The following is a 27,808-nucleotide window of genomic DNA, read 5'->3' as shown; positions in this document are numbered from 1 at the left end:
GCAGACCAATATCACATAAAATGCTCTCTTATTGGTTGTATTAATCAGCACCGGCCACCATACCAACCTCCAGCTTTATCTAACGACGTAAGAAACTTTTGGGTTTCGTGACCTTGTGTTTGCAACCCTGAGGAAGTCTCCATGTGTGCAGACCACTTTAAAGACCGCTATTTTACCAACCTCCGATAATATACAGAAGGATTTTTCCCCAAAAACACATTTACGGCGGGATCTGTGTCGACTACTGTATTTATGGCAATGGGGGAGACAATGAAGTGGTACGTTCAATAACAGATTGACAGTTTCCTTATTTTTTATCCATCCATCCATTTTCTACCGCTTGTCCCTTTTGGGGTGGCGGGGGGTGCTGGAGCCTATCTCAGCTGCATTCGGGCGGAAGGCGGGGTATCCCCTGGACATGTTGCCACCTCATCACAGGGCCAACACGTTTATATATTTTTTATTTATTTAGGTCCATATGTCGGTTTAAACAAGAAGACAGATACTATAATAACACATAGCGTGTATACTTACTGTTTCATGGCAATGAAAGGTGTGGAAATAATAAATAAATAAACAAACTTTTTGAGATGCTTTATGTCAAGGCTCGGTTCTGAAGTTTCTTCTTCATCGCCGCTTTCCTCTCGCTCTAGGTCAGTAAAATTTTCCCCAAAGCACCACCATTACAGGTTATATAGACTAGGGATGTCCCGATCCGATATTTGGATCGGATCGGCCGCCGATATTTGCAAAAAAATGCGTATCGGCAAGGCACGGGAAAATGCCGATCCAGATCCAGTTTAAAAAAAAAAACTCCGCTCTGTGTTTTCCAACGCACCTATTTAAATAGTACATTACACTTTTCTGCTGCTCCCTAATTTCCGTTCCACATTTTCCAGCACACCTTCAACACATCCACACGTCTGTGGATTCTCACGCAGTTGCTTTTAGCTGCTGGCATTACACGACAGGCTCTTCTCACTCTTTTCTGTGTCTCCCTCTCAGAGACAGCGAGTGCACCTTCTTACACACGTCACATACTGTCACGTCATACGTCACATACGTGTACGTCCTCTCCCAGCAGAGAGGTAGCAGCATGGCTAACGTTAGCTGTGATGCTAGCGCAGCCGTGTGACCAACGTTCTCTCTAAGGTGCGCGCTTGTGCAATTGCGCACTGTTTAAACGTCCTCTGCGCATAGCAATTATATGCCACGCACAAAATCAAATAAAAAAATAAGCGCATAACAATTTTCGACACACGGACACGACAGAGAAAACAGTTTTCGTCATCATTGTTCAAATATTATAAAGTCTGTCGAGACGCTTATCTCCGTTCCGTGCCACACGTCCACACCATCAAAATGCCGAGGCAGAAATTTCCAGATCAACACCGTATGAAAAAATTTGTGATTTTTTTAGTTGTGATTTCCTTCTCTGCATGAAAGTTTAAAAGTAGCATATATTAATGCAGTATGAAGAAGAATGTTTTAATGTAGACATGCAAGCCTTGAAAGAAAATGTTGAAAATCAAGACTACATTTCCTACAAATGGATGCATTTCTACCCTATATTTTAACTTTAGATTTATTCTCATATCAAACTCTTTTTGCTGTCTTTTTGACACTTACGTCCGGCGCCCCCCTCCATACCCTGGATTATAAATAATGTAAATAATTCAATGTGATTATCTTGTGTGATGACTGTATTATGATGATAGTATATATCTGATAGTATATATCTGTATCATGAATCAATTTAAGTGGACCCCGACTTAAACAAGTTGAAAAACTTATTCGGGTGTTACCATTTAGTGGTCAATTGTACGGAATATGTACTTCACTGTGCAACCTACTAATAAAAGTCTCAATCAATCAATCAAAACACATAGAATCATCATACTGCTGTGATTATATGCATCAAGTGTTCATTCAAGGCTAAGGCAAAATATCGAGATATATATCGTGTATCGCAATATGGCCTTAAAATATCGCAATATTAAAAAAAGGCCATATCGCCCAGCCCTTGTTTCTATGATGCCATTTCTGTTTGTCATGTATAATTTTGTCTATTTTGTGTTTATCCTTGAATAAACAGGTCAGTTTCTTGTTACCAACCATTGTGTATTATTCAAACTCACCTAATTCAGCTGGCTAGTTGTTATCAAGAGTACTAAAACCCTTTTCAACATGATTCTGACAACTAAGTAGGCTAAATAACTTTAAACTTTAATACATGCTCGGATAGGCCATTATCGGTCAGTATCGGTATCGGATCGGAAGTGCAAAAACAATATCGGTATCGGATCGGAAGTGCAAAAACCTGGATCGGGACATCCCTAATATAGACCATAGACTTACAGTATAGACTAAACGCCCCACGGATTGGCTGAATCATACGTCAAGCTGTCCGCCTTTTTACGGCAGTCATTTGACAAGACTTCAGCCGTATCACCATGCCTAACTTATGTAAATGAATAGTTTGTCATGTTTTTGACATCAACTACATCATATATCTTCTCCAAAAGGAGTCTGTATGCTACATTGTTACCATGTCATAAATAACCATCTGCTGCATCGACAACTATAAGTCTATCAACACTAATATTCTTGACAGCCACATAAATGAGCAATTTCTTCATAAAACACATTGCTGTCACTTTGACTTGTACTGGTAGATGGGGCATACGGGACTGCTGTAAAATGGCGGCCGCGCTGACGTAGCGAAGCAGTGGATTTTGGTATTTAAGTGTTTAACCCCCAATGTAAATGATTTGGATAAACCAGTGGTTTTCCCCTCTCACATTTAAAAAGTGTCGACTGAATCATTTTGAGTGCAACTGTACATACAGTACAAGGCAGTGGCGGACCGTGCGTTTCTCACCTAAGGTCTTCAGTGATGTCGTACTTAGTCCAACTTCACCTCTCAAAATACCGTAATTTATGTCACCCCATTACCATGAATTGATTAACGTGGACCCCGACTTAAACAAGTTGAAAAACTTATTCGGGTGTTACCATTTAGTGGTCAATTGTGTGGAATATGTACTGTACTGTGCAATCTACTAATAAAAGTCTCAATCAATCAAACACGGTTGGAAATACTATACAGAAACACACTTGCATAATACTGCGAATTGAATCCCCTCAACAGTGTACAAAAGGGTTTTTCGGCGCATTTAACATTCAATAAACCCGCTTCAGCAATTAAAACATATCTTACGTGGTACTGTCAAAATTAAAAAAATTGTATAAAACAAATAAAACATAAAAAAATAAAGAAATAAAATATTTGAACTCACAATTTGTGGCACCCATCCGACGCCGTATAAGCCAGTAGTACCGTCATAGTCCTTTGATTCGTGGGAAAGTGACGGGCAAACCATTTCGCCGCCGGTGTTGTGCCAAAATGTGATTGCCTGACAAAAATGTATTTCCTTTGCTTGGCTTCGTCTGTCCACAGCGGATTACGAGGTGTAAGACAAACACTTTATCTTCGTGGTTATTGTACCAGTGAGTTTTATGTGGCTTTCTATGGCTCGTATGGTTCCGGTGCCAATTCCTGTTTTTGCAACTTGTGATTGAATACTCACTTGGGACTCCCAAGTGAGTATTCAAACACAGCGTTAGGCCAGCTAGAAAGCCTTACTGACAACAACTTGTGACCTGATTGGCTATCTCAATTGTTTATCAACTGTATGTGCCTGTTCACTTACAGCGCAAAGACGCCCTCATTGTTGATTCTGAAGGCCCTGGGCAGATTTCGTACAGTATGGCAACATAAGCTAGCTGAATTCTTATTGGATACAAACTCTAAACTAAAAACAACAGCCTTGGAAGGAGTATAATATGACATGAAGAGAATATGAATAATTTTAGATATTTAGGGAAAGTAAATTAAAAATTACTTTTATCTTTAATTATGATCATGATTTCTGGGTATGTTAGGCCAGCAGAGAAGGCCTTGCTGGCCCTGACGGCAAACCACTGGTACAAGGAAATGTTTGCTGTTACATAAATTGAGTTTTTAAAAATTTGCAAACTCCGGGTGTAACATGTGGAATCTATTTTCTCTTGCCATTCCACCTCCAGTGTTCTCGCCTCTCCTGCGTCTCTCCCCGCCACCCAGCGACCACGAATACATCTACAACCTGGATGAGACCGAAGGCCTGTGTGACCTCTTCGACGTGCCCATCCTTAACCTCTGACCCTCCAAAGATGGCCACCGAAACTCTCTTAAGCTAATGTTCCCTTAAAACTACCTTCATGATGGTGAAGAAGGATAGCAGCACTGTTGACAGACTCCTATGAACAGGGAGCTCCATAGCGCCACGTAAGGGGGAAACACGGCATTTTTTATTTTATTTTCAGCATTTCCATGGATCAACACAAAAAAGAAAAAATCTATTTTTGAATTACTGATTATATGTCCCATCCATGTACGGACTTGCAAATGAATGTGTGTAGGCTTAACGTGTGTGCGTGTATACGCATACTATTGTGTGTTTTGTACGATTAAGTCCAGTGTCTTCAGGGGGAAGAAAACAAGAAACCTTTTCCTATCAGGTCCAGAGTCATGGTGGACTAACGGAGCGCAGCCTTTATCACCCGCCAGCTGCTCACTCGTGGCTTGAATCAGTCCAAACGCAGCTGGTTAAATATGCACTATCTTTGTGTACATAAAGAATATATATTTTGTCTTAGGAGCACACCAGTCAATTGTCTATTGCATTTGTAACAGAAGAAGATATAGTTGGTTGATATAGCTTTTTTTCCTTTTCTGTAAAGTCACCTGTGTATTTTATTTCCCCATACACTGTATGCTAATAGAATAGCATTTGTATCTGCTAGATTTTTTTTAAAGGATCCATTCGGGGCTGTACAAACTATAGTATATGGAATTGACCGGCTCTATTTGCTGGATCATCAAAGCATCTTGTCTCGGTGCACTTTACATCACAGTGAACCACCACTTTTTCAGTCCATGGTCACCAGCCATTGTGTTTGCGCCTAATCCTTCAATGCAACACCAAGTACTTTGGAGTTTAGGGAAGACGATTCAGCACAACTTGATGAGTAAAGTGTGTGAGTGAGCCAAATGGAAATTAAGTTACAACTTCTCATGCCTTTTTTTAACAGGCAATGTGTATTTGCATCAGAGGAAACTAAATAAACACTGTTATCTTTTTAGATTGTGTGGCATTTACATGGTTGTATCCTTTTGTCATCTAAAAAGCAGCAGTAAGTTTAGCTTACTAATCAGTTTGGGGAACTACACAAAATGAAAGTACTGTAATGACAACAGTGTTAAGGGTGTAATTTGGAGAACAATACTCTGTGTGTATGTTTAAATGCAAATTAACTATATCCATCAATTCAATGCATTTAATTTAAGAAAATATGACATTGAGTCATTGATTTTTTGAATTCAAACAATTGAATATACATGTACTTCCACTCCAATATATTGTGACAAATTTCAGAATGAGTCAAGATAGCGTTTTGCTTTTTTGAAATGGTCAATGTTTAAAATGTATTTGTATTTAAAAAAAGAAAAAAAGAAAACTATAATAGGAATATTGTTTTTAAGTTGCTGTCTTTTACAAATAGACCTTTATAAGTTAATTCGAATTTTGCATGGAACGACTGACTTTTGCCCGGAAAACCAAGGGGACAACTCGTTCACGCCAACTCAAAGATGTCATCCTTTGGTAACATACAAACAGCCCTAAAGCACTAAAATAAACTTTGTTCACCATGAAATGAAAGTAGATTTCTCAAATATTCAGTTCATCTTTTTCCCGAGGTCAACTCGTTTGCAAAATCTTATCAGAAACAGCATTTCCGTGAAAGTTCCTGTCTCCTTTTCCAAATAAAATCCCTATTTCGTTTGTAGTCATGTACTACCTTACGCCCAAGTGTGGTTAAACTTTTAAATCAGACAACAAATTGAACTTCTGAATTGAATGTTGACCACGTCAATTTTAATAACGAGGTATTTCATTTATTACATTCTGAGTCTTAAAACGGCGTGGTGCACAGCTTTATTTTGAAATACATCAAGCGGAAAAGGATTTGCCATTTTTGCTAGTTTTGCGAAAAGAAAATCTGTACCCGAGCTACTCAACTAACCCGGAACTTTAATATAAACGGAGTAATTCTGAAAACCTACTTTACGGCGTTCAACCGTTTTTATAAGTAGTTTAATAGGTAGCTCGGACATTTGTCTTGGAATAGTAGGCTTTTTAAACCGGACTGTGCTCCCTCTGAGTGGAGAACAGACTGCTTCAAATGTTCCTCGCTGCGAGGGCAACCGTTCCTACGGGAGAGAAACTCTCAACTTGCCTTTTCTAATCAGGTAGGACGCATTCTCTTTTCTTGCATTAAAACTACTTTTTAAATGTATTTTTATAACAGCCTCACTAACAAATAACCTTTGACATACACAAAGCCACACTTTTTTGCCTAGACTTAACTAACTTATATTTTAAATGTAAAAACGACATGCTGAAAAAAACAACATGCAAACACATAATTATTTAACTACAAAAAACACGCTATGTTAATTAGCTCCACAGTGTCACGGTTGTTACCTAGATAGGTGTTTTACGTTTAAAGTGTGTGTGTGTGTGTGTGTGTGTGTGTGTGTGTGTGTGTGTGTGTGTGTGTGTGTGTGTGTGTGTGTGTGTGTGTTGTTGTATTTCTATCCTTCTTGAGACATCAACAAGGAAAAGTACCTTCCATATGAGGACCGGTGAACATGTTAGGACCAAAATCATGGTCCCAATACGGAAAACTATTGCATCTAATAGAGAGCCAAATACAAGAGTCCGTGAACATTGCCCCAAAGTCAGGATTTTTTTTGTTGATTTAATGTGCATACAAAAGTAAACATCGACAGGTGCAAAGGCAGCAATATATGATAAAAAAAGACAGCAGGTAAAGAAGGACGTCCATATTAATCCCCGGAAAAAACCCGCCAGGTGAACAGCTGATTTTACGACTTCTGGTGCTGACGTTAGGCAACCCGCGTCCCATATGTGACCTTGTACATAGTGTATAAACCCCCCCATTTTTTGTTTATATTGTTTTTCAAATCACCTGACATGTATACTGTGTATATGTACATAATCTATCTTTTTTTTAAACATTATTTTTAAAAACATGTTACAGGTTATATATCTTTTATTATTGAATTTATCAAATGTGATGAATACTTAATGGACCACAATGGAAACAAGCCTTTTGGCTTTTTGTGCCATCCATTTGCCTTTTTAAAGCATTACATGAATTCAATTCTTTAAGATGTCAATAAACTTCTCAATCAATCAAAAAACCATAGGATGAACAAATACACTACGGTACTAAGACTATAGTGGCCATTAACAGTTAGCCTTTACAGCTGGGTTGCCCAAAGTGCGACACAGGGGCCATCTGTGATTCGTGACTCGTTTGTCATCGGCCTTAAGCACATTACAAAAACCCCCAAAAAATAGAGATCTCATTTCATCTTCTTTGGTGAAATCTGTCAAAATTAGGGTGGTCTCAAAAAGGAGGGATTTTTCAAATTGACTGTGTCGGTTTTAAAAGTGCTCGCCCTCTGGTCAACATAAGAAATAACAAGTGTGTGTATACATTTGAAGTGCTCCCCCTCTGGCCAACATATGTAATAACAAGTGTGTGTAAGAAATTGAAATGCGCCCCCTTTGGCCAATATTTATTTAAAAAAATAAATATGTATATTGATACATACTGTAATAACTTGAAGTAAATAATTAAGATTAAAAACCAATTACAAAGAAAAAAATAAAATAAATAAATGAACTAAAAGCAGTAATTTTCTCACAAAGTGTTGACTTCTTTCTTATGAAATTGGGAACAATTTCTCATATTCTTTCTGTTTCTGTAATATTGCAATATTTTCTCGTAAAATTACTTTTTTTATGTAAAATTATTACTTTTAATGCAAAATGGCAACATTTGTCATATAAAATGCTGACCTTTACTACAACACTACCATTTTTTTGTGGTTTTGTAAAATAGTGACATTTTTTGAGTAAAATGATGACTTTTGTCATCATTTTGCCAAGTAAAATTCCGATTATTATTATAATATTGCCAACATTTAAAAAAATGTTTTATAAAATTGTGACTTTTGTCAAGTAACATTACGACTCTTTTCATAAAATTGCCAAACATTTCAGCTTTTTCTTGTAAAATTGCGACTGTTATTGAGTAAAATTCCAACTTTTATCATAATATTGCACAAATGTTCAGTTTTTCTTATAAAATTTTGACTTGCAGTGAGTAAAATTACGACTTTTATTATAATACCGCCAAAATTCTAGGTTTTTCTTGTGAAATTGTGACGTTTTTTTAAGGAAATTCCAATTGGGACGGCGTGGCGCAGTGGAAGAATGGCCGTGCGCGACCCGAGGGTCCCTGGTTCAATCCCCACCTAGTACCAACCTCGTCATGTCCGTTGTGTCCTGAGCAAGACACTTCACCCTTGCTCCTGATGGGTGCTGGTTAGCGCCTTGCATGGCAGCTCCCTCCATCAGTGTGTGAATGTGTGTGTGAATGGGTAAATGTGGAAGTAGTGTCAAAGCGCTTTGAGTACCTTGAAGGTAGAAAAGCGCTATACAAGTACAACCCATTTATCATTTATTTATTTATAATTCATTCTTCACAACAAGCTTTCTTATATTTGCATCGTATGTATATATTATTAATGTTGTAAATACAAATATTTATATATCTAGAAAGGGTGGTCCTAAAGAGGTAGGCATTTTTCGAAGGTCTCAAGAAGGTAACAAATACAAGAATGTGTGTGTGTGTGTGCGTGCGTGTGCGTGTGTGTGTGTGTGTGTGTGTGTGTGTGTGTGTGTGTGTGTGTGTGTAGGTGGGAGCCTGTCACGTTAAAATCTTGAGGCAGCTGAGAGGTGCCCCTCCAACACATCCACGCGCACGCGCACACACAGGAGGAATGTGAATGGGGGTGACTGGTACTGAGACACACTTGTGGATCCACAGGCAAACAAAAGGTCCAGAAAGAATTACTTACGGCTTTATGTTTTAACAAAGCCCACTAGCCATGGAAGAATGCACACACACACACACACACACACACACACACACACACACACACACACACACACACACACACACACACACACACACACAGACAGCTGCTGAACATGTCATTTCGTATTTAATTCCCCCAGTGTGGGATGTACAGTAGCTGCTTTTGCATCTTATTGTCATTTAGATCAGTGTTTCTGAACCATAGAGCGGGGGCCCATATGGGCTGCGTTGGTACTCAGTTGTAATACACTGTTTTACCACTTGTGGCAGTAATGACAATAACAAATAAAGAGAAGAAGTCTGGAGCTTAAGTCATAGAGAAGTTTCTTAAGCGCAAAAAATATGACTGAACTGGTGAATCTGTATTTTCATTTACACTTGACAGTTAAGTTAGACATTTTTCATTGTCAACTTAGTTTATTTTCGCACAGTAATGACAACAACAAATAATGAGAAGAAGTCTGGAGCTAAAGTCATAGGGAAGTTTCTTAAGCGCCAAAAATATGACAAAACTGGTGAATCTGTATTTTCATTGAGACTTGACAGTTTAGTTAAACATGTTTATTTTAGCACTACATAATTGTATGTAAATGTATTTTTCATCAGTTACTTATGCGTCCGTTCTCACGCAGTATATTTGGTTAGTCCTTATTTTTATAATCAGTCTGACCTAAGCCTAAGAATTATGTGTTAAATAACTAATAGTCTTTGTGGGTAACACATGGCTTCATATCATTTGACAAGGTTGTAAACTGTATTTTGGTTAGAAATGAATATTGAATGTAATTAAAATCAAAAGTAATATTGCTAATTCACTGTTTATTTTATGTTGCCAATTTTTTTGCTGCAGCTGTTACATATACTGTAATATTGTACATGGTAATTGGGATTTGTTATATATTGTATATATTATATAATGATATGATATAATATGTCAGTATATATTATATACTGTATATATAATATGTAAATATTACCTATATATTATAATTTATATTGCTACTATGGTACATTTTTAGTCTACTTTATACCTTTTTGTTTTTGCCCTCTTTTTGTGCCCTTGTGTGCATTATCCTTTCCATCCTTTGTAACTAAGCTACTGTGTGGAACAATTTCCTTTGTGGATCATTAATGTTTGTCTGAGTCTAAGTCTATATTTGAGTTGGCCTCGGGCCTCTCTGTAGTGGAAAAGTTGGGCCCTAGGTCAAAAAGGTTGAGAACCCCTGATTTACAGTGTTTAAGCTACAACCAGCATGTTACAATAGCGTGATACAATCTAAGCAAGAGGGTCTTGCTTAGATTACTTCATCGTCTAATTTGCATAACTCGGCAATGTGGGCATGATACATGAGAGTCTAACCTTTTTTTTACGAACGGGTTGGGAGAGACATAAAAGTGAGCTAAAATCATGAAAAGAAAAACTTGTTTAGAAAAACAAATGTCACAAGCAGGGCGGCGCTATTAGCGTGTGAGCTATTAAACACACGCACAACCTGACGTTGGAATGTGCACAGTAGTCTGCAATATTTGTATGAATAGTACCTACACTTTTGAGCTTAATTGGTTCTGTGAAGGAGCTCTTAACTCAAAACCCTTGCATCTCAAGTCAACGTCATTTAAATTAGTTGAAATTAATTTAACTGGAGCTTGCCCCCCCCCCCCCACCTCCCTTCCCTCCCTTGTCACTCACACTGTCTCGTAAAGACTTACACGCAGGTAGCTCGTGCAAACAAACAAAGCAGTCCGAGAAGCAACAAACCATTTGCAGTCATGTTGTTGTTATGATAGAACACACAGTACAATGATTGCTAACATTAGGTATCCAAATTGCTATTATTAGCTAACAACACAGAAAGGTAATGTGTGTGCACGTGTAATGTATGTTTATGGTTATGGTTTGAGTTTATTTTGAATATGTATACAGATACGATATGACACATCATATAATCTACACTTTCTTATTTCTATTTACATGTTCGAAAAGGAGTAGTAAGCCTAGTTATTCCTACCACTTTTCCAATTCGTAGCAATTACTGACACATTAGTTCCCTTCCTATACTCATTGTGTAACACAATTTACATTAATAACTTCTAAATACAATAGTTCTCTTAATGCCCCCAAATTTGGTTTATTTCACCATTTCAATATCTTGTGTTTGACTGTCTCTTCTACTGTTACCGTATAGCATTATTTTCGTTTCATTTAGATTCAAAGAGAGTCTGTTTTTGTCAAACCATCTCTTTAATGTGTTCATTTCTTCTGTTAATATTTGTATTAGCTTCTCTGTGTTCTCTCTTGAACAAAACAAAGCCGTGTCGCCCGCAAACAATACTAACTTTAAGTCCTTTGTAACTTTACAAATGTCATTTATATAGAGATTAAATAGTTTTGGTCCCAGTATTGATCCCTTGGGTACACCGCAAGTTATGTTTAGTTCATTTTTTCACTTAGCTTCTCATATTGCTTCCTGTTGGTTAAATAGCTTCTTATCCTGTTCAGTACAAACACTCTGATGCCATATTGTTCTATTTTTTTCATTAAGACATTATGATTGTGTCAAATGCTTTTGTTAGATCCACAAATACTGCTGCTGCACACGGTTTACCATGCATTAGTAATTTCCTCAATTATAGCCATTAATGACGTTGATGTTAAAATATTAGCTCTGTCATATTGTTGTTATTATAGAACATACAAACAATAATCGCTAAGATTAGGTATCTAAACAGCCACCATTAGCTAATAACACACAAAGTTAATGTGCATGCACGTGTTGCGTATATACAGTACAAAGTGTACGTCATTAAGTCCTAAAACCTGGGCTGGAATGCTTAATCACTCAATCAATCAAATTTGACTTATGATGTCTCAAAGGCCTTGACAAACTCACAACGACATCCCCTGATCTAAATCCACATCCGGGCGAAGAAAAACAAAAAAATTCCCATATGAGGAAAAACAAAAACCCTTGAGAAGGGATTGCATATGAAGAGACCCTCCTTCCAGGGTGACCGGCTACAATGGATGTCAAGTGGGTACAATCAATGAATATTGTCAAATTAATTGTTAAATTAATAGATAAAGTGGGAGTCCAGTCCATCGCATAAGTAATAGATAGTCATCGAGGGGGGGATGTGTGTTCTTCCAGACTCATCTAGTCAGCTCCCAGAGATGTATGTCTATAGCTGTTCATGGAAGAGTGGTCCAACGAGTGGTCCATCTCAGGTCTCAATTCGGGTCAGCTAACACCTCCTCCAGACTGGTTTCGCTCCAGAAATGAACCGTGGTCACCTGGAATCCTCTTTTTGCAGGACACATTGGAAAGTTAGCGCCCACTAGGCATCTGCATATATGTTGCAAATAGCTCTTTTAACCATCACGTCGTTGTTAAAAAGCCTTTGGGGAAAGTGTTTCTATTTTACATTACACTGATCCATCAACTGGTCAATAAAATGTACTCGTGTGTAAATTGATTGATAGTAGTGGTAGCAGAAAGTAAACGCTATTAAATACGAGTGCATCAGTGTCCAAAAAGACACATAAAAACCTCATAGCACTTGGATATTACATTTAATTGTATCATCATGGTCACATTAATATGTACTTGGCAATCATCAATTATAATAAACATCAAGTCATTAAATTCAATAATTATATGGGTTCAAGTGCACATGATTTATTCATGTCATTAGTGCTACATTGGACAATTTATCATAAATCAAGGCAAGTCTTCGTCGCATATGTCATCAATTTAATCATGTATTTATCTTACACAACCTTTATTTGTGTGGAAGTATCAGGTCACGTTACTCTTACTCGTTTTCCTTTTTCCACAAATGATGAGTTAACACATTTTAGGATTTTGCTTTGCTGCGATTATAAACAAATGTAGACCCTAATAAATAAGTTAAAGTTAAAGTACCAATAATCGTCACACATACACTAGGTGTGGCAAAATTATTCTCTGCATTTGACCCATCAGTCTTGATCGCCCACCGGGAGGTGAGGGGAGCAGTGGGCAGCAGCGGTGGCCGCGCCCGGGAATAATCTTTGGTGATTTAATGACACTACATTGAGTTAAGGACGCATTTGTTCGCTTGTCACTGTCAAACATGCGGACACAGCTAGAACGTGTCAACATGCATTATCTCAATATAACGATAATATTAAAAGCTCTATCATCAGCCAAATCTATATAATTTATGTTGTCTATAGCACATGTGTCAAACTCAAGGCCTGGGGGCCAGACCTGGCCCGCCACATCATTTTATGTGGCCCATGAAAGCCTGGAAATAATATACATTAATAAAGTACTTTATCTTTTCTTACTAAATGTATTTGTTCTTTCCATTTTGACATAAAAAATGCATGTACTACATGCAATTGCTTATCATTTAAACTTTAATAGATAAAATGCCCCAAAAATATATTATCAAACTTTCCAAAACATTTTTTTCTTAAAATAAAAATAAACACTTAAATATCTGGTTGACTTATAGTTTCAAGACAAGTTATCCATCAAATTGTACACTGTAAAAATTACAATAGATTTTACATCAGATTTTTTTTAGTCGTAAAAACAATTAAAACCGTTGAAACAAAAAACAGAAATTACCGTAAAAACAACTTTGGTACATTGTTACATTTACAGTATTAGTAATACACTCTAAAAACAACAACTGTTAATTTTAGAGTAAAAAAAACTGGCAGCTAAGTTGTTTGAATTTTAATGTAAAAATAACAGTGGTATGGTTTTTTGCATTCCATTTACAATAATATGCTGTAAAAACCATCGCAAATTTTACGGTAAAATTCTGGCGACTGAGCTGCCAGTTTTTTTAACAGTAATATCAAAATATTTTTTTTTCACAGCATACATGAAAACATATTTATTAATCAGATGCACAAGAACTTATGAAATATCATGAGGCGAATCCTAATACATTAATATTCATATATTATTCACTGTTAGAAGCGGACCTCTGAGGGCAACCACAACTGGGATGTGACCCTCAATGAAATAAAGTTTGACACCTCTGGTCTATAGCAATCCGATTTCACATTCAGTCCTATTACAGTATAATGTGTTTATGAGCAAGGGCAAACCGGTAGCTCCGCATCTATTTGGTGTGGCCCAAATGTATTTGTGGCGGGCGGTTAGTCCACCCTGTTGGTCGTGAGTTCAAACCCCAGCCGAGTCATACCAAAGACTATAAAAATGGGACCCATTACCTCCTGCTTGACACTCCGCATTAAGGGTTGGAATTGGGGGTTTAATCACCAAAAATTATTCCCGGGCACGGCCACCGCTGCTGCTCACTGCTCCCCTCACCTCCCAGGGGGTGATCAAGGGTGATGGGTCAAATGCAGAGAATAATTTCGCCACACCTAGTGTGTGTGTGACAATCATGGGTACTTTAACTTTAATTTAACATGTGAAACACTGAAGCCATCATGAGTAAATAAAATACATTCAATAAATCTGATGAGTCAGAATGTGGCGTACAACACTTGCTAAGCTTGTTTTGATTTGCAGTTAAGCTCTGGCTAAAGTTTATCCTGGGATTTTTTTTTTTGTAACCAAGCATGTATAGACAGGCAGGCCAAATGTGATTTGTCATCAGCTGAGGAACATTCATTCCACTGCTATAACAGTCATTCTGTTGCAGGAAAATGTATTGCTCTGTTGCAGGACTAACTCCAACATTTGGCTACAGAAACATTAATTCCTATGTAAGAACATTTATTTCACTGCAGTGACATTTTATTAGGTTGCAGTAACGTGTAATCTGCTGCAGGCACATTCACTTTTCCCTGGGAACATTTATTACTGTAAGAGTAATACTTCTGATGGAGAACAAACAGCAGCAAGAGGTATTTTGCCATAGACACATTTATTTAGCTGCACTAAAATGTATTCAACCCCTTGAACGTTTATTCTGCTGCAGCAACAATTGTTTTTCTGCAGGATCATTCACTGAATTGAAATAACCCGTATTGTCATACAGGAATATTCATTCTACTGCACAAATAATAGTTATTGTCTAAGAGCATTCATTCTGCTGGAGAAACATTTATTCCGCTGCAGAAACATTCTTGTGCTGTGACATTTATACTGCCTCAGGAACAATGATTGGGCTGCCAGAATATTAACTCTGCTGCAAGACCTACTTAATCGTTGCAATAATTGCCAAATTTATCGCTTCTTAACCAGGGCGTTCTTTTACGAATGTCTTTATCTTGATCATGTCATACACCAAAATCAAAGCGTGTTCTGCAAAGTTAATAATTACTGTATCTCCGCCAGGAGGTTATGTGGTCGTTGCTGTTGGTCCGTTTGTTTGCAAAATAACTTAGTTATGGGCGGATTTTCATTGAACTTTTAAGAAGTATCCAAAACGGGATAAGGAACAACTGATTAGATTTTAGGCCTGATCCTTAGCATTCTACTACTTTACCTTACGTTTACGTTACGAACTTCAACTTCTGTGTTGAGTGTTTGCTTCTGGCCCCACCTCCACTTACAGAGACAAAGAGTGAATGAAAGACAAGAGGCTTCACTCTGACTCTTTTATTTCCACTATAAATAGCTAAAAACATTTTGGGCACATTTTGATTAAACTTTCAGGAAATGTCAGGAATGGGATTAGGAGCATTCAAATACGTATGAAGAGGTTCTTTGGTCAAAATGTTGCGTAGATTATGTTCAACAGGATGCGCCGTTTTGTTGGCGGGCTTATTTATCTTTTTTCTTTTTTACATGACTCCACTTCGACAACGTCTTCTCCTTGTCAGGAGATTATTGAGTACATCATAGGCATACTCTGTCTATTGCTTGTATTCCGTGACATGATTTATTCCCGGAAGCTAAATAGAGTGGTGGTCAACCAAGCCAAGATGGCGTGCAAGCTGTACGCAAGGGGCCTTTCTGCAAAAATCAGGTGCGAGCAAAAAATTTAACTGTGCAATAGAATAGATCCCGATACTTAGAAAAAATAAAAATGTCGAGTGATATCAAGGATTATCTGTCGGTCGCGTTCCCAGACAGTCTACTGCCATGTTTGTTGTTTTTGCACGCGCCGTGTACGAGTACGCGTGTTTTCCCTCGTTTTTATCAAAATATAAGTATAGATGTCAACATTGTGTATGTCCTAAAAGCTTCATTTATGATTGCTGCCTTTGCTAAAAGCTTAAAACTCTTTTAGGTTTTTCTCACCTGTGCTTTGCCGAGTTGGTGGTTTTCGAAACACTCGCAGCGTTAATGTGTTTAAGAAATACAAATCATATCCAGATAACACTTAAAAGTATATCAAACAAACCTTTAACGAAGTGATCACTGCAAACTTGTGCCGTCTTTGACTCTGCTTCCGTGCCTCTTTTCCTTTCGTTGTCTACTAAAAACTTGCACCCTTCCGCCCTTCTTTATTACTTCTCAAGCAACTCTGAAAAAAACATTTATCCTTTTCGCGATTTAAACGGTTCCAACAGCCTAAAACAACGCAAGCAAAGGGAATGTTTCCATGAGAAAGGCTAAATGGCGCCCTGTATACATTGAGAACAGACACTGGCTTGACCACCACGCATATTTAATGAGCCAGATGTGAGCCGGATGTGACATGTGAATCCAAGCAATACTTGGCTCCGGTGTCTCTTGTGTGACTGCCATCTACTCTCTACACCATGTACAAAATAAAATTGCTCTGAGGTCGGTAAGCACAACCAGAATTATTACGTACATATGCATTGTCGATTTTTAGGAAAATTAAAGGATTTTAAGTGTGCCTTTATAGTCGGTAAAATACGAAACTAATTTTATCATCAAATTCTTCCCCTCTAAGGTATTTTCTTTCAGTCTGTTACCTTTTATCGTACACTTTCTCATCAGTCCTGTGGCTTTCGTTTGCTGCAGTTGCCGCCATTAACGCTAGGTTTCGGCTTAGCAATGCAGGCAGAACACATTTTGCAAACTACAAATGAAATGTCTTTTTTCTGGAATGCTAAAGAAAGCCCACACAAGTGACTGCTGCGCCATGATGCTTTTCTCAGGGCGCGTGTAGTGTCATGACATAACAAACGTGCGACCATACCAGGCGACAGCTCAAGTCACGACAGAGAGACCAATGACAAATGCAGAGATAATTATCGGCCGCCGATAATATTGTGCATGCCTAATTAAATGTTTAATTTTTTTGGTTTATGGGCACATTTTGATTAAAGTGTCAGGATATTGTCAGAAATTGGATAAGGCACAAGTGATTACATTTTGGGTGTAATCTGGATCACCGTCACCGTGTATTCAGAACTTTTTTACTATTGTAGGTCTGTGTTCTTTGATGGCTTTTCTAGTTAATATTTGTTTATTCTGTTTGGCGGTGGCCGACTTCCCCAAAACTGTCAGATGCACACTCACTCTCTTTTTTTAATAATATTATTCAATTTATAATATTACGAGGATTCTCCCTTCTAAGAGGGCAGAGTCCTCCCAGATTCTTTAGTTCTAAGGCTGTCTAAAATGATGAGAGGTAACTAGAACTGACGTTTAACAATTTATTCTACAAAACAAAAGTAAGTACAAACAATAAAGATACCAGCGCTGTAGAAAGGGAGCTGAGCTCTCTAAAGGTCGAAGCAGCCTCTAAAATGGTTGCCTGTCTTTCTATGTATATGTATTTGACCACACACTTTGCTATGTGTCGCCCGCAGGAATAGAAACTGAAACTTTACTTGACGTGTGTGTGTGCTTATTGTACACACTCACCTCCACCCTCTATATCTTCAGGCCTGTACCTCATGACATAATTAATAATGATACATGTGTGAGAGTGCACAGATAAATAACAAGCTGCATTCTTTGTGTTTATCTTCTTCTAGCAGACTGAAGGACAATTCTAAGGCGTTCTTATTCTGTCAAACGCAGGGAAAATATTCTCTAACTATATATATGTGTATAGAGAATGTCTACGAGAAGTTTGGGACGTCACCATGGTTGCTACTCTTTATTTGTCACAACGCTAGTATGCCCAATCAATAATCACTACACCCAACAAAATAAGTAAGGCATATGATTTCCGTGTTCAAGTAACAGCCGACGGAGCCAAATAATTAGCCAATAAAGCGGAATCCGTTGTTAAACGCAGAATATCAGGGAAATTGACATAAATGTAAGTGAAATGTTGTCATTGTGAAGAGAAGAAACATTTGTTTGGGAACATAAAGTGTCCAGTAGCGCTCATTAATCCCCGACACGGCCAACCGCTGTGTTCTAAACTAAATAATGCAGAGAGGGTCACTTAAAAAAACACCGACTATACTACGAAGCTAAAGCTAACAAGAACATCCCATACGCCCACAACACATCTCATTTACTTGTGTTGTTGTGAACGACATCATCAATATAATGTACAAACACAACAGGAACTTGCAACTTGACAGGCTCTCTCTCTTTTTTTAAACAGCCTCAACTTCAAGTGAATTGCCTTTTTACTGGTCAAGCTGAGAACAGCCGCACAGCACACTTCCCCCCCCCTTCACAGTAATAGTGTGGTGCGCCACATTCGGTCTGACTGCGCTAACAAAATAAAAGTTTCAATAAAGCACCTTAAACAAGCATAATGTACTGATAGCACTTATTGATACATTTAGATGATTATTATACTTTGACCTAAAATACTGGTCAAAAAATGTCTAAAGACTTATTGCACCAATAAATGTGAGGATTTTAGCATTTTATTAAAAAAACATCCAGCACGCCTCGCCACCCCGAAAAGGACAAGCGGTAGAAAATGGATGGATGGATGGATTTTGTGTCAAACATTTGACACAAAAATCACACACAGCATAGTGGTAAAATAAGTGTAAAAGGTAAAAAAAACGGAATTAAAAACAATTAAAACGGAAAAACTAAATGTTATTATTTTTCATATTTCTGTTATTTGTTATTTACATTTCTTGTTATTGCTATTATTGTTATATTTTTATTCATTACTAATTTATATCTGGGTTTGCACTGACCAGTGCAAAAACAGCAGGCAATAAATGAAGCAAAAATGCAAAATGAATTTTCATTACAGAGAATGTACAGTATATTGTAACCATTAGTATTTTCCTATTAAGATTCACCACTAACCTCAGTTTGCCCTTTGTGAACTGAGCTGATTCATAAGCTTCTCATTATTCTTGCATTCCCATAAAACCTCTTCCAGTCCAGATTGTTGTAGTAGTGTTTGAGTTTACCTTTTGTTGTAACTGCATACCAGGCTTGTTCTCACTATGCAGCCAATGTGCATGATTCAAAACAAATATGTTGCACTTGTGTTTGTTGATCCAAATCAGGAGGACCTAACTTTTTCAAGGCTTTTTTTTACGTGGGTTAAATTCTAGCCTCAGGGCGAGTGAAGTAAAGGCGGTAAAGATGTGTGGTGTGTTTTGACAGGAGCTGCAATAAACTGAGAGCCAGAGGGAGAGCGTTCTTTTCCAGACAAGAGTCACGGTATGTGAACTATCCTGGAGATCGTGCACAGGGTGGGGTCCATTCATCGCTCTGAACACAAGCACGCACAAGTTCGAGCTCCTCTCTGCCGGAATGACCTCACGAACGTAGAATAATTTTAAATGGCCTTTCCATGTGCTCCGAGCGAAGGACAAGGAAGTGGGGGAGAGTTGGAGGGAATGACTCCCCTCGGGGAGTGAAGTCTGAAGGTTAAGGAGGAAGTGTGTATCATTGGCGTACACCCTAGTATGTACAAACAGTAAATTTTTACACAGTGTGCCATAACGGCATGATGAAAGAGGAACATATGAACTGAAAATGATAGTTGCATGGAGCTCTTTGAATCCTTTTAGAAGAAACTCGCCTTTGTCTTAAAATTCAACTACTTTAGTATTGTTGAATGATGTACTGGATGCACAGTGTGACAAATTCTGTCTCAGACCACTGCTTATCCTGTCCAGCAGGTTTATTCAACAAAAATTCAAATCGGTCCAGTAAGAGAGAATTCCTTCAAACAAAGGTCTAGAACATCATAATGTCTAAACTACGCTATAATTTAGTGTACTGTGTAATATACAGTAGCCTTGTAGTTGTATTAAGGTGTGCATGTAATCACCAACTGTCTGTCAAGCTTTAGCTTGCCCTGCCCTGATTTTAAACCGAGGCTGGAAAGGTCTGGCAGGGAAAAAGCATTCACATCTGTTAGGTAGTAAATGTATGGGTCAGGATTCGAGTGGATTGTTCATATTACATATAGGGCCCTATAAAATCAGTTTTTTGTTCCAAATCAGGTTTTATTTTTTCTCAAATTTTGTTTTTTTCCCCCTTCTAATATTTTTCAAATTAGGTTTTTTAACCTTTTACACTTATTTTACCCTCCTAGAATGTGTGCTTTTTAGGGCTCGCTTTGACAAAGGATTTTCATAGTCTAATCTGATTTGTTTGATTTTGCCCATCGTCGACAATGAGTCTAATCTCTTTTTTTTAAAGGGGAACATTATCACAATTTCAGAATTGTTAAAACCATTAAAAATCAGTTCCCAGTGGCTTATTATATTTTTCGAAGTTTTTTTAAAAATTTTACCCATCACGCAATATCCCTAAAAAAAGCTTCAAAGTGCCTGATTTTAACCACCCGTCCATTTTCTTGTGACGTCACATAGTGAAGCCAACACAAACAAACATGGCGGAAAGAACAGCAAGCTATAGCGACATTAGCTCGGATTCAGACTCGGATTTCAGCGGCTTAAGCGATTCAACAGATTACGAATGTATTGAAACGGATGGTTGTAGTGTAGAGGCAGGTAGCGAAAACGAAATTGAAGAAGAAACTGAAGCTATTGAGCCATATCGGTTTGAACCGTATGCAAGCGAAACCGACGAAAACGACACGACAGCCAGCGACACGGGAGAAACCGAGGACGAATTCGGCGATCGCCTTCTAACCAACGATTGGTATGTGTTTGTTTGGCATTAAAGGAAACTAACAACAATGAACTAGGTTTACAGCATATGAAATACATTTGGCAACAACATTCACTTTGAGAGATATATTATATTATGTTATTATATATATTAATTTTCATCAATTAATATATTCTGCAGACATACCCTCATGTCAGCAGGCCAGGGAAGCTAGGGTCGATATTCTTCTCTTGATCATCTTGGGACGGTGTGAACCAAGACATCCAGGGGGGTTTAGCTCGCTCGTCTGCGGGAACAAACTGCCGCCATTTCTTGCCGTGCTACCGAGGTCCTATGTCCCTGAATTGCTCACTCACTCCGGCAGATTCAATGGGGGTCTGGCGGCAGATTTCTTTGACTTTATCGTTGGAAATGCATCTGCTTTGAGTGTCGCAGGATATCCTCACATTCTTGCCATCTCTGTCGTAGCATAGCTTTCGTCGGTAAAGTGTGCGGAACAAACGTCCAATTTCTTGCCACTTTCGCATCTTTGGGCCACTGGTGCCACTTGAATCCGTCCCTGTTTGTGTTGTTACACCCTCCGACAACACACCGACGAGGCATGATGTCTCCAAGGTACGGAAAACAGTCGAAAAAACGGAAAATAACAGAGCTGTTTTGACCCGGTGTTTGAGAAAATGGCGGATTGCTTCCCGATGCGACGTCACGTTGTGACGTCATTGCTCCGAGAGCGAATATTTAATTCTCCAAAATTCACCCATTTAGAGTTCGGAAATCGGTTAAAAAAATATATGGTCTTTTTTCTGCAACATCAAGGTATATATTGACGCTTACATAGGTCTGGTGATAATGTTCCCCTTTAAAGAGAAAGAAACAGATGATGATATGTAGTAGTTAGTTAGTGTATACTTACTGGTCAATAGGTGTCAGTAACGTCACACATATGTGAATTTTCCAAATGTAACCAAATATACTTAAAAAAGGAATACGGTCTCATTTAAGTGAACAAAACAGAGATCTCATTTGCGACTTTTTCCACCTCAAAAAAGGCTAAATCACAGTTGCTGAAGTTCTGTATATAAACCTGCTGAAGGATCATTACCTTTACAAAACAAGAGCTACACGTGCGTGTCCAATTTCTGGCAGGTTTCACTGTGGCCATCGGCAGAAGCTTGTGCCCATGAGCCTCAATCACATACTCCATGTAGCAACATCCGCCCAACAATATTAGTAAAATGTTCTAGTGTGTGAACAAATAGATTTTATGTAATAAGAGATGTGGAAGGGCAAAACATGCCAACTGATTTAAGAGACCTGATGTCACACCAGAAAGCTGTGAGGAAAAGGCTGAAGTGACAGCCGAAACTAGGATGTATCGCTCACTATATACAAAAACCAAAACCAGTGAAGTTGGCACATTGTGTAAATCCTAAATAAAAACAGAATACAATGATTTGCGAATCCTTTTCAACTTATATTCAATTGAATACACTGCAAAGACAAGATATTAAATGTTTGAACTGAGAAACTGATTTTTTTTTGCAAATAATCATTAACTTAGAATTTAATGGCAGCAACACATTGCAAAAAAGTTGGCAAAGGGGCATTTTTACCACTGTGTTACATCGCCTTTCCTTTGAACAACACTCAGTAAATGTTTGGGAACTGAGGAGACCAATTTTTGAAGCTTTTCAGGTGAAATTCTTTCCCATTCTTGCTTGATGTACAGCTTAAGTTGTTCAACAGTTCGGGGTCTCTGTTGTCGTATTTTACGCTTCATAATGCGCCACACATTTTCAATGGGAGACAGGTCTGGACTACAGGCAGGCCAGTCTAGTACCCGCATTGTTTTACTACGAAGCCACGCTGTTGTAACACGTGCAGAATGTGTCTTGGCATTGTCTTGCTGAAATAAGCAGGGGCGTCCATTAAAAATATGTTGTTTGGATGGCAACATATTTTTCTCCAAAACCTGTATGTACCTTTCAGCATTAATGGTGCCTTCACAGATGTGTAAGTTACCCATCCCTTGAGCACTAATACACCCCCATACCATCACAAATGATGTTTTTTTAACTTTGCGCCTACAACAGTCCGGATGGTTCTTTTCTTCTTTGGTCCAGAGGACATGACATCCACAGTTTCCAAAAACAATTTGAAATGTGGACTCATCAGACCACAGAACACTTTTCCACTTTGCATCAGTCCATCTTAGATGAGCTCTGGCCCAGCGAAGCCAGCGGCGTTTCTGGGTGTTGTTGATAAATGGCTTTCGCAATGCATAGTAGAGTTTTAACTTGCACTTACAGATGTAGCGACAAACTGTAGTTACTGACAGTGGTTTTCTGAAGTGTTCCTGAGCCCATGTGGTTTAGAATAGAATAGAATAGAAAGTACTTTATTGATCCCTGGGGGAAATTCAGCACCACAGTTTGCTCACAATAAACACTTCAGTATTTTTTTTACATGTGAATAATATAAATACAGTCAATTATATAGCATTATTCACATGTGAATAATATAAATACAGTCTATTATACATTTAAGTACAGTCAAAAAGGAACATATGCATTATACAGTCTGATGGCTATCTGTATGAAGGTCTTGGTGATATCCTTTACACACTGATGTCGGTTTTTGATACAGTGATTTCTCCAGATTCTCCGAACCTTTTGATGATATTACGGACCGTAGATGGTGAAATCCATAAATTCCTTGCAATAGCTCGTTGAGAAATGTTGTTCTTAAACTGTTCGACAATTTGCTCACGCATTTTTTCACAAAGTGGTGACCCTCGCCCCATTCTTGTTTGTGAATGACTGAGCATTTCATGGAAGCTGCTTTTATACCCAATCATGGCACCCACCTTTTACCTTGTTTGATGAGCATTCCTCAACTTTCTCAGTCTTTTTTGCCACTTGTGCGAGCTTTTTTGAAACATGTTGCAGGCATCAAATTCCAAATGAGCTAATATTTGCAAAAAATAACAAAGTTTACCTGTTCGAACGTTAAGTATCTTGTCTTTGCAGTCTATTCAATTGAATATAAGTTGAAAAGGATTTGCTAATAATTGTATTCTGTTTTTATTTACGATTTACACAACGTGCCAACTTCACTGGTTTGGGGTTTTGTAAAAACTATTTGTCAGCACCCTGGACAGAATAATATTGTTGTAATATTTAAAGAAGACATGGGGGATAGGTTAATTGGCAACCCTAAATTGTTCCAAGTGTGTGAATGAGTTTGAATGTTGTAGATCTGTACTGGCTCTGCGATGAGTTTAATTGTGCAGGGTGTACGACGCCTTCCGCCCGAATTCAGCTGAGATCGAGCACCCCGCCACCCTGAGAGGTACAAGCGGTAGGAAATGGATGACTGGATGGATGATGAACACAATCAATTTATCCTCCTAAAACATCCTGCTGTATGCGGGTGCCCAAGCAGGTATTAGCTCGCCTCCTTGGACAATTTTGACCAGTTTTTTTAAAGTCAAAACATAATAAATGCGTAACATAATTATACCCATTAGTGTTTTAAATACAAAGTGCTTCTGTTAGGTACTTTTTTTTTAAACGTTTATTTTGTTAGCACAGTCAGACCGGATGTTGCACACAGCACAGTTATTGAGAAGGTTGGAAATGCGCTGTTGTTCTTAAGGGCGCTTGACGGCTGCTATGAGTGGCTGAAGATATGGTTGCCATCCTGTTTGTACATTGAGTTTGCATCTGTGGTCTCGTTCATCACAAGCAGATGAGATGTGCATGGACTGTCCTGGCTAGCATTAGCTTTGTAGTTTGTTCACAGACTTAGCCCGTGTCTCAAATGGCTGTTTTGATATTGTTTAATTCAGTATGAAGCAGTTGAGCGTTTCAGGGTTGAATGAGCGGTCCCGAAAACCCGATTTCCCCAAACGTTCCTTCACGCCGCAATGACAGCTTTTTAGTCATATTTATGTCAATTTCTGTGATATTCTGCATTAAAGGTTGGTTTTTTTAACTTTTGTAAATGTTTAATTTAACTTTCTTCTATTATTGTCTCAGTCTCTCAGAATGAGACAAACACATTTAGGGCTTCAAGAGGAAAGAATGAACTGAAACATGAGTCTGTGCATTCTGGATCAGAAAGCTTTATTTTTGCTGTCCACTTTTCTCTTCTCAGGGAGCACCCAATGTATTTGTGATTCTGTTAGGTGTAATGTTGTTTTCCATCTTTGTAAATATTCTCTGGGACAATGTGTCGAGTGGCGCGTTCCATTTTTATGCAGATGACGCGGTCATATATCGTTCATCCCCCGTTGTAGCGCAAACTTTTGAGCTACTGCAGTTTGCTTTTGATGTTGTTCAGTCCCAGCTGACTCAGCTGAAACTAGTACTAAATGCAGAGAAATCTAACGTGGTTATTTTCAAATGGCAAACGGCTACCACTGAACATTCCAAAAATAACAACTACTCATAAGGTTGAACTTTAAATGGTCACAACATACTGTATAACTACTTGGGGATTTGTATTGATGATAACTTGTATATTAAATCTCACATAGAAAAAGTTGTGGCTAAACTTAAAATAAACTGTTTTCTTTCTTCCGAAACAAGTCCTATTTTCCTTACAAGTTAGAAAACGCTTGATCCTGACCACTTTTATGGCTTTGCTAGATTATTTTAAAAAGCCTTCAGATTTGCTGCTCCATGGTCATGGAATGAATTACTAAAGGGAATTTGGGGGAATTTCAGGCCATTATATAATATCAAGAAGCTGTTTCTATTGGGCACTGTACTTGTTTTTAAATAGTTTTTATTGAATCATTTAAAATGTTTATCTATTGCGTGTTTAGGTTATAATTTGTGCTTTTAACTGTAGTGTGTGACTGCTACTGGTTGTTGTTTTTCTTTGTATTCTTTGTATGTAAAAGAGCTCTTTAATCGCACCTGGTTAAATAAAGGAAAATGAAATATTACCATTACTGTACTGTCTCTAAAACCTGTGCCGGTCAAAATAGATTCGGCCCACTGAAACTTATAGCAAATAGATCATTTCTTGTGTATAGATTCAGGTGCATATAGGTTAGTGACCTATGCTAAACAGGGTCTTTAGGGCCTAAAAATAATATTGCAGATTTTTTACCAGAATGGCATACATTGTTTTTTTTCCCTCTACTTTAAAAAACAGTATGTACAAATTCCGAAGATAATTTAAAACAAGTTTTGAATAAATATGATCAAAACCATAACAACACTTGAAAAGCGCAGACCTCTGCAAGGTCCTATCTTCCAATAGTAAGTAGTTATTTTTTTAAAGTCTTGAATCCAGACGATGATCCCATAACCCCATAAATCGAACCACTTTTTCCTTTCCTGAAAGGTCAATCAAAAACTGCCCTTAACTTTTTGAGCTATGTCACTGAAATAAACGGAGGGAACCCTCTTGTCAGTCATCCAGTTTCTTTGTCTCTGTGGGTGGAGGCGTGTACTCTTGCGTACACACACACAAATTCAGCCTCGTAATTTAAATGTAAGGTAATTTAATAGAAATTATCCGGATTACCCCCACAATCTAATCACTTCCTTATCCCATTTTGAATAAGTTTCGTCAACATTCGCCCATAACTTTTTTAGCTTTTTTGCTAGTTCATCAAAGTAACTAACTGACTGATGGAATCTTACATAACGTCCTTGCGGATGTAACTAACCCTATTTCCCTTCTTGAGTTGTTGGTTGTAGCAGTTTTGTTCTTCTTGTAAAGAGTGTAATTTCTCCCACTCAGCTGGATAACTTTGTTTTTTTATGAGGAAGTAAGTTTGTTATGCTGCTGCTTCTTTTTGCAATGGACTAGACAACATTTGCAGTGTCCAGTCACTGGGTTCACATCTGTTCTCACAAAACCAAAACAGTTTCACACCTTCCTTTCTAAACTTCTCGCTGGAGGTAGTGATGCCGTTGCCGTGTGTGTCTATTAGGGAAACAAGGGGAGGGGTAAGCATACGGAAACACCTGGGGGAAAAAGGTAGACTGCAGTATATCTACCCAGCCCCCACAATGCATTTCAAAATATTTCAAGCCTTATAGGAAAAAACTGTTTTCAGGTCTCGCTGGAGCTTATTCAAACTGACTTTGAAATTGGCTTTTTGCACAGAGTAACACAGTAGTCTTTCCCCCAAAGTCCTCTTACAAACATGAAAGCATTTAATTGTCTGTATTGTAGATTTACCTTTATGTGTTCAATGCTTTGGTCCATATAGTGAGTGAGTCATAAGTCTAAAAACACAAACACAAATGTCTACTATGCTGAGCCGAACCCAACTTCTAATCCCTGTTTTTTTTTTTGAGATGCAACTGTGAAAGTTTCCCTCTGGTGTGGGTTTTCCTGGCCGACAGATCTTCGGGAGACCGGTAGATCGTTTGAATCTAGTCTTTTTGTTCTCATGCAGCGATTGCTTTCCAGCAATATGTTTTTTTCTTCTCAGTCTCGTGTCTCTTGGCCTCGCTCCAACTCCAACCCCCCTGTCTCGTTCCGGCTGCTGCTAATAAAGGCGACAGGTGATTAGATAACAAGGCCCACCTTGGCCATCTACTCACCTGTCGCTGTCTTCGAGGCCGGTCCTTGCACACCCCGTTCCGCGGCAGGCCCGCAGGCCACGCCTCCCTTCACAGCAACATTTTGTAAAATGAGTTGACTGATACAGTAAACAATTTCCTCGTAGTCAACAGTAAATGACCCTCTTGATGTATACCGTTGTACTAAATATAGTGTCATCTTAGATAAGTTTACTAGCTTACTTTACATAAACAGTTGTTGGAATGTGTTGATTCAAAATA

General features: G+C 38.2%; 2 protein-coding genes across 5 annotated transcripts in view; both read left to right on the top strand.

The window, feature by feature from the left end:
• Positions 1 to 5,187, top strand: part of e2f4 (E2F transcription factor 4) — a 32,699-nt gene extending 27,512 nt beyond the window's left edge. For both annotated transcript variants that reach the window (XM_072913907.1, XM_072913906.1), the window contains exon 11: positions 4,090 to 5,187. In XM_072913907.1, the coding sequence (XP_072770008.1) occupies positions 4,090 to 4,205 (116 nt within the window). In that variant the 3' untranslated portion in view covers positions 4,206 to 5,187. The remainder of the gene's footprint in view (positions 1 to 4,089) is intronic.
• A 912-nt stretch (positions 5,188 to 6,099) lies between these two features.
• Positions 6,100 to 27,808, top strand: part of elmo3 (engulfment and cell motility 3) — a 47,203-nt gene continuing 25,494 nt past the window's right edge. The window contains exons 1-2 of one of the 3 annotated variants that reach the window (XM_061970226.2): positions 6,100 to 6,355; positions 19,515 to 19,571. The gene's annotated coding sequence lies outside the window, so the exon portion shown is untranslated. Of the gene's footprint in view, positions 6,356 to 15,966; positions 16,024 to 19,514; positions 19,572 to 27,808 lie in introns of those variants that run through there. The other 2 variants (XM_061970228.2, XM_061970227.2) reach the window with 2 other exon arrangements.

The sequence above is a fragment of the Nerophis lumbriciformis genome, linkage group LG10 (genome assembly GCF_033978685.3).
Source record: "Nerophis lumbriciformis linkage group LG10, RoL_Nlum_v2.1, whole genome shotgun sequence".
Taxonomy (NCBI): Eukaryota; Metazoa; Chordata; class Actinopteri; order Syngnathiformes; family Syngnathidae; genus Nerophis; species Nerophis lumbriciformis.
The sequence above is the reverse complement of the archived record's forward strand: the minus strand, read 5'-3'. Positions and strand labels throughout refer to the sequence as shown.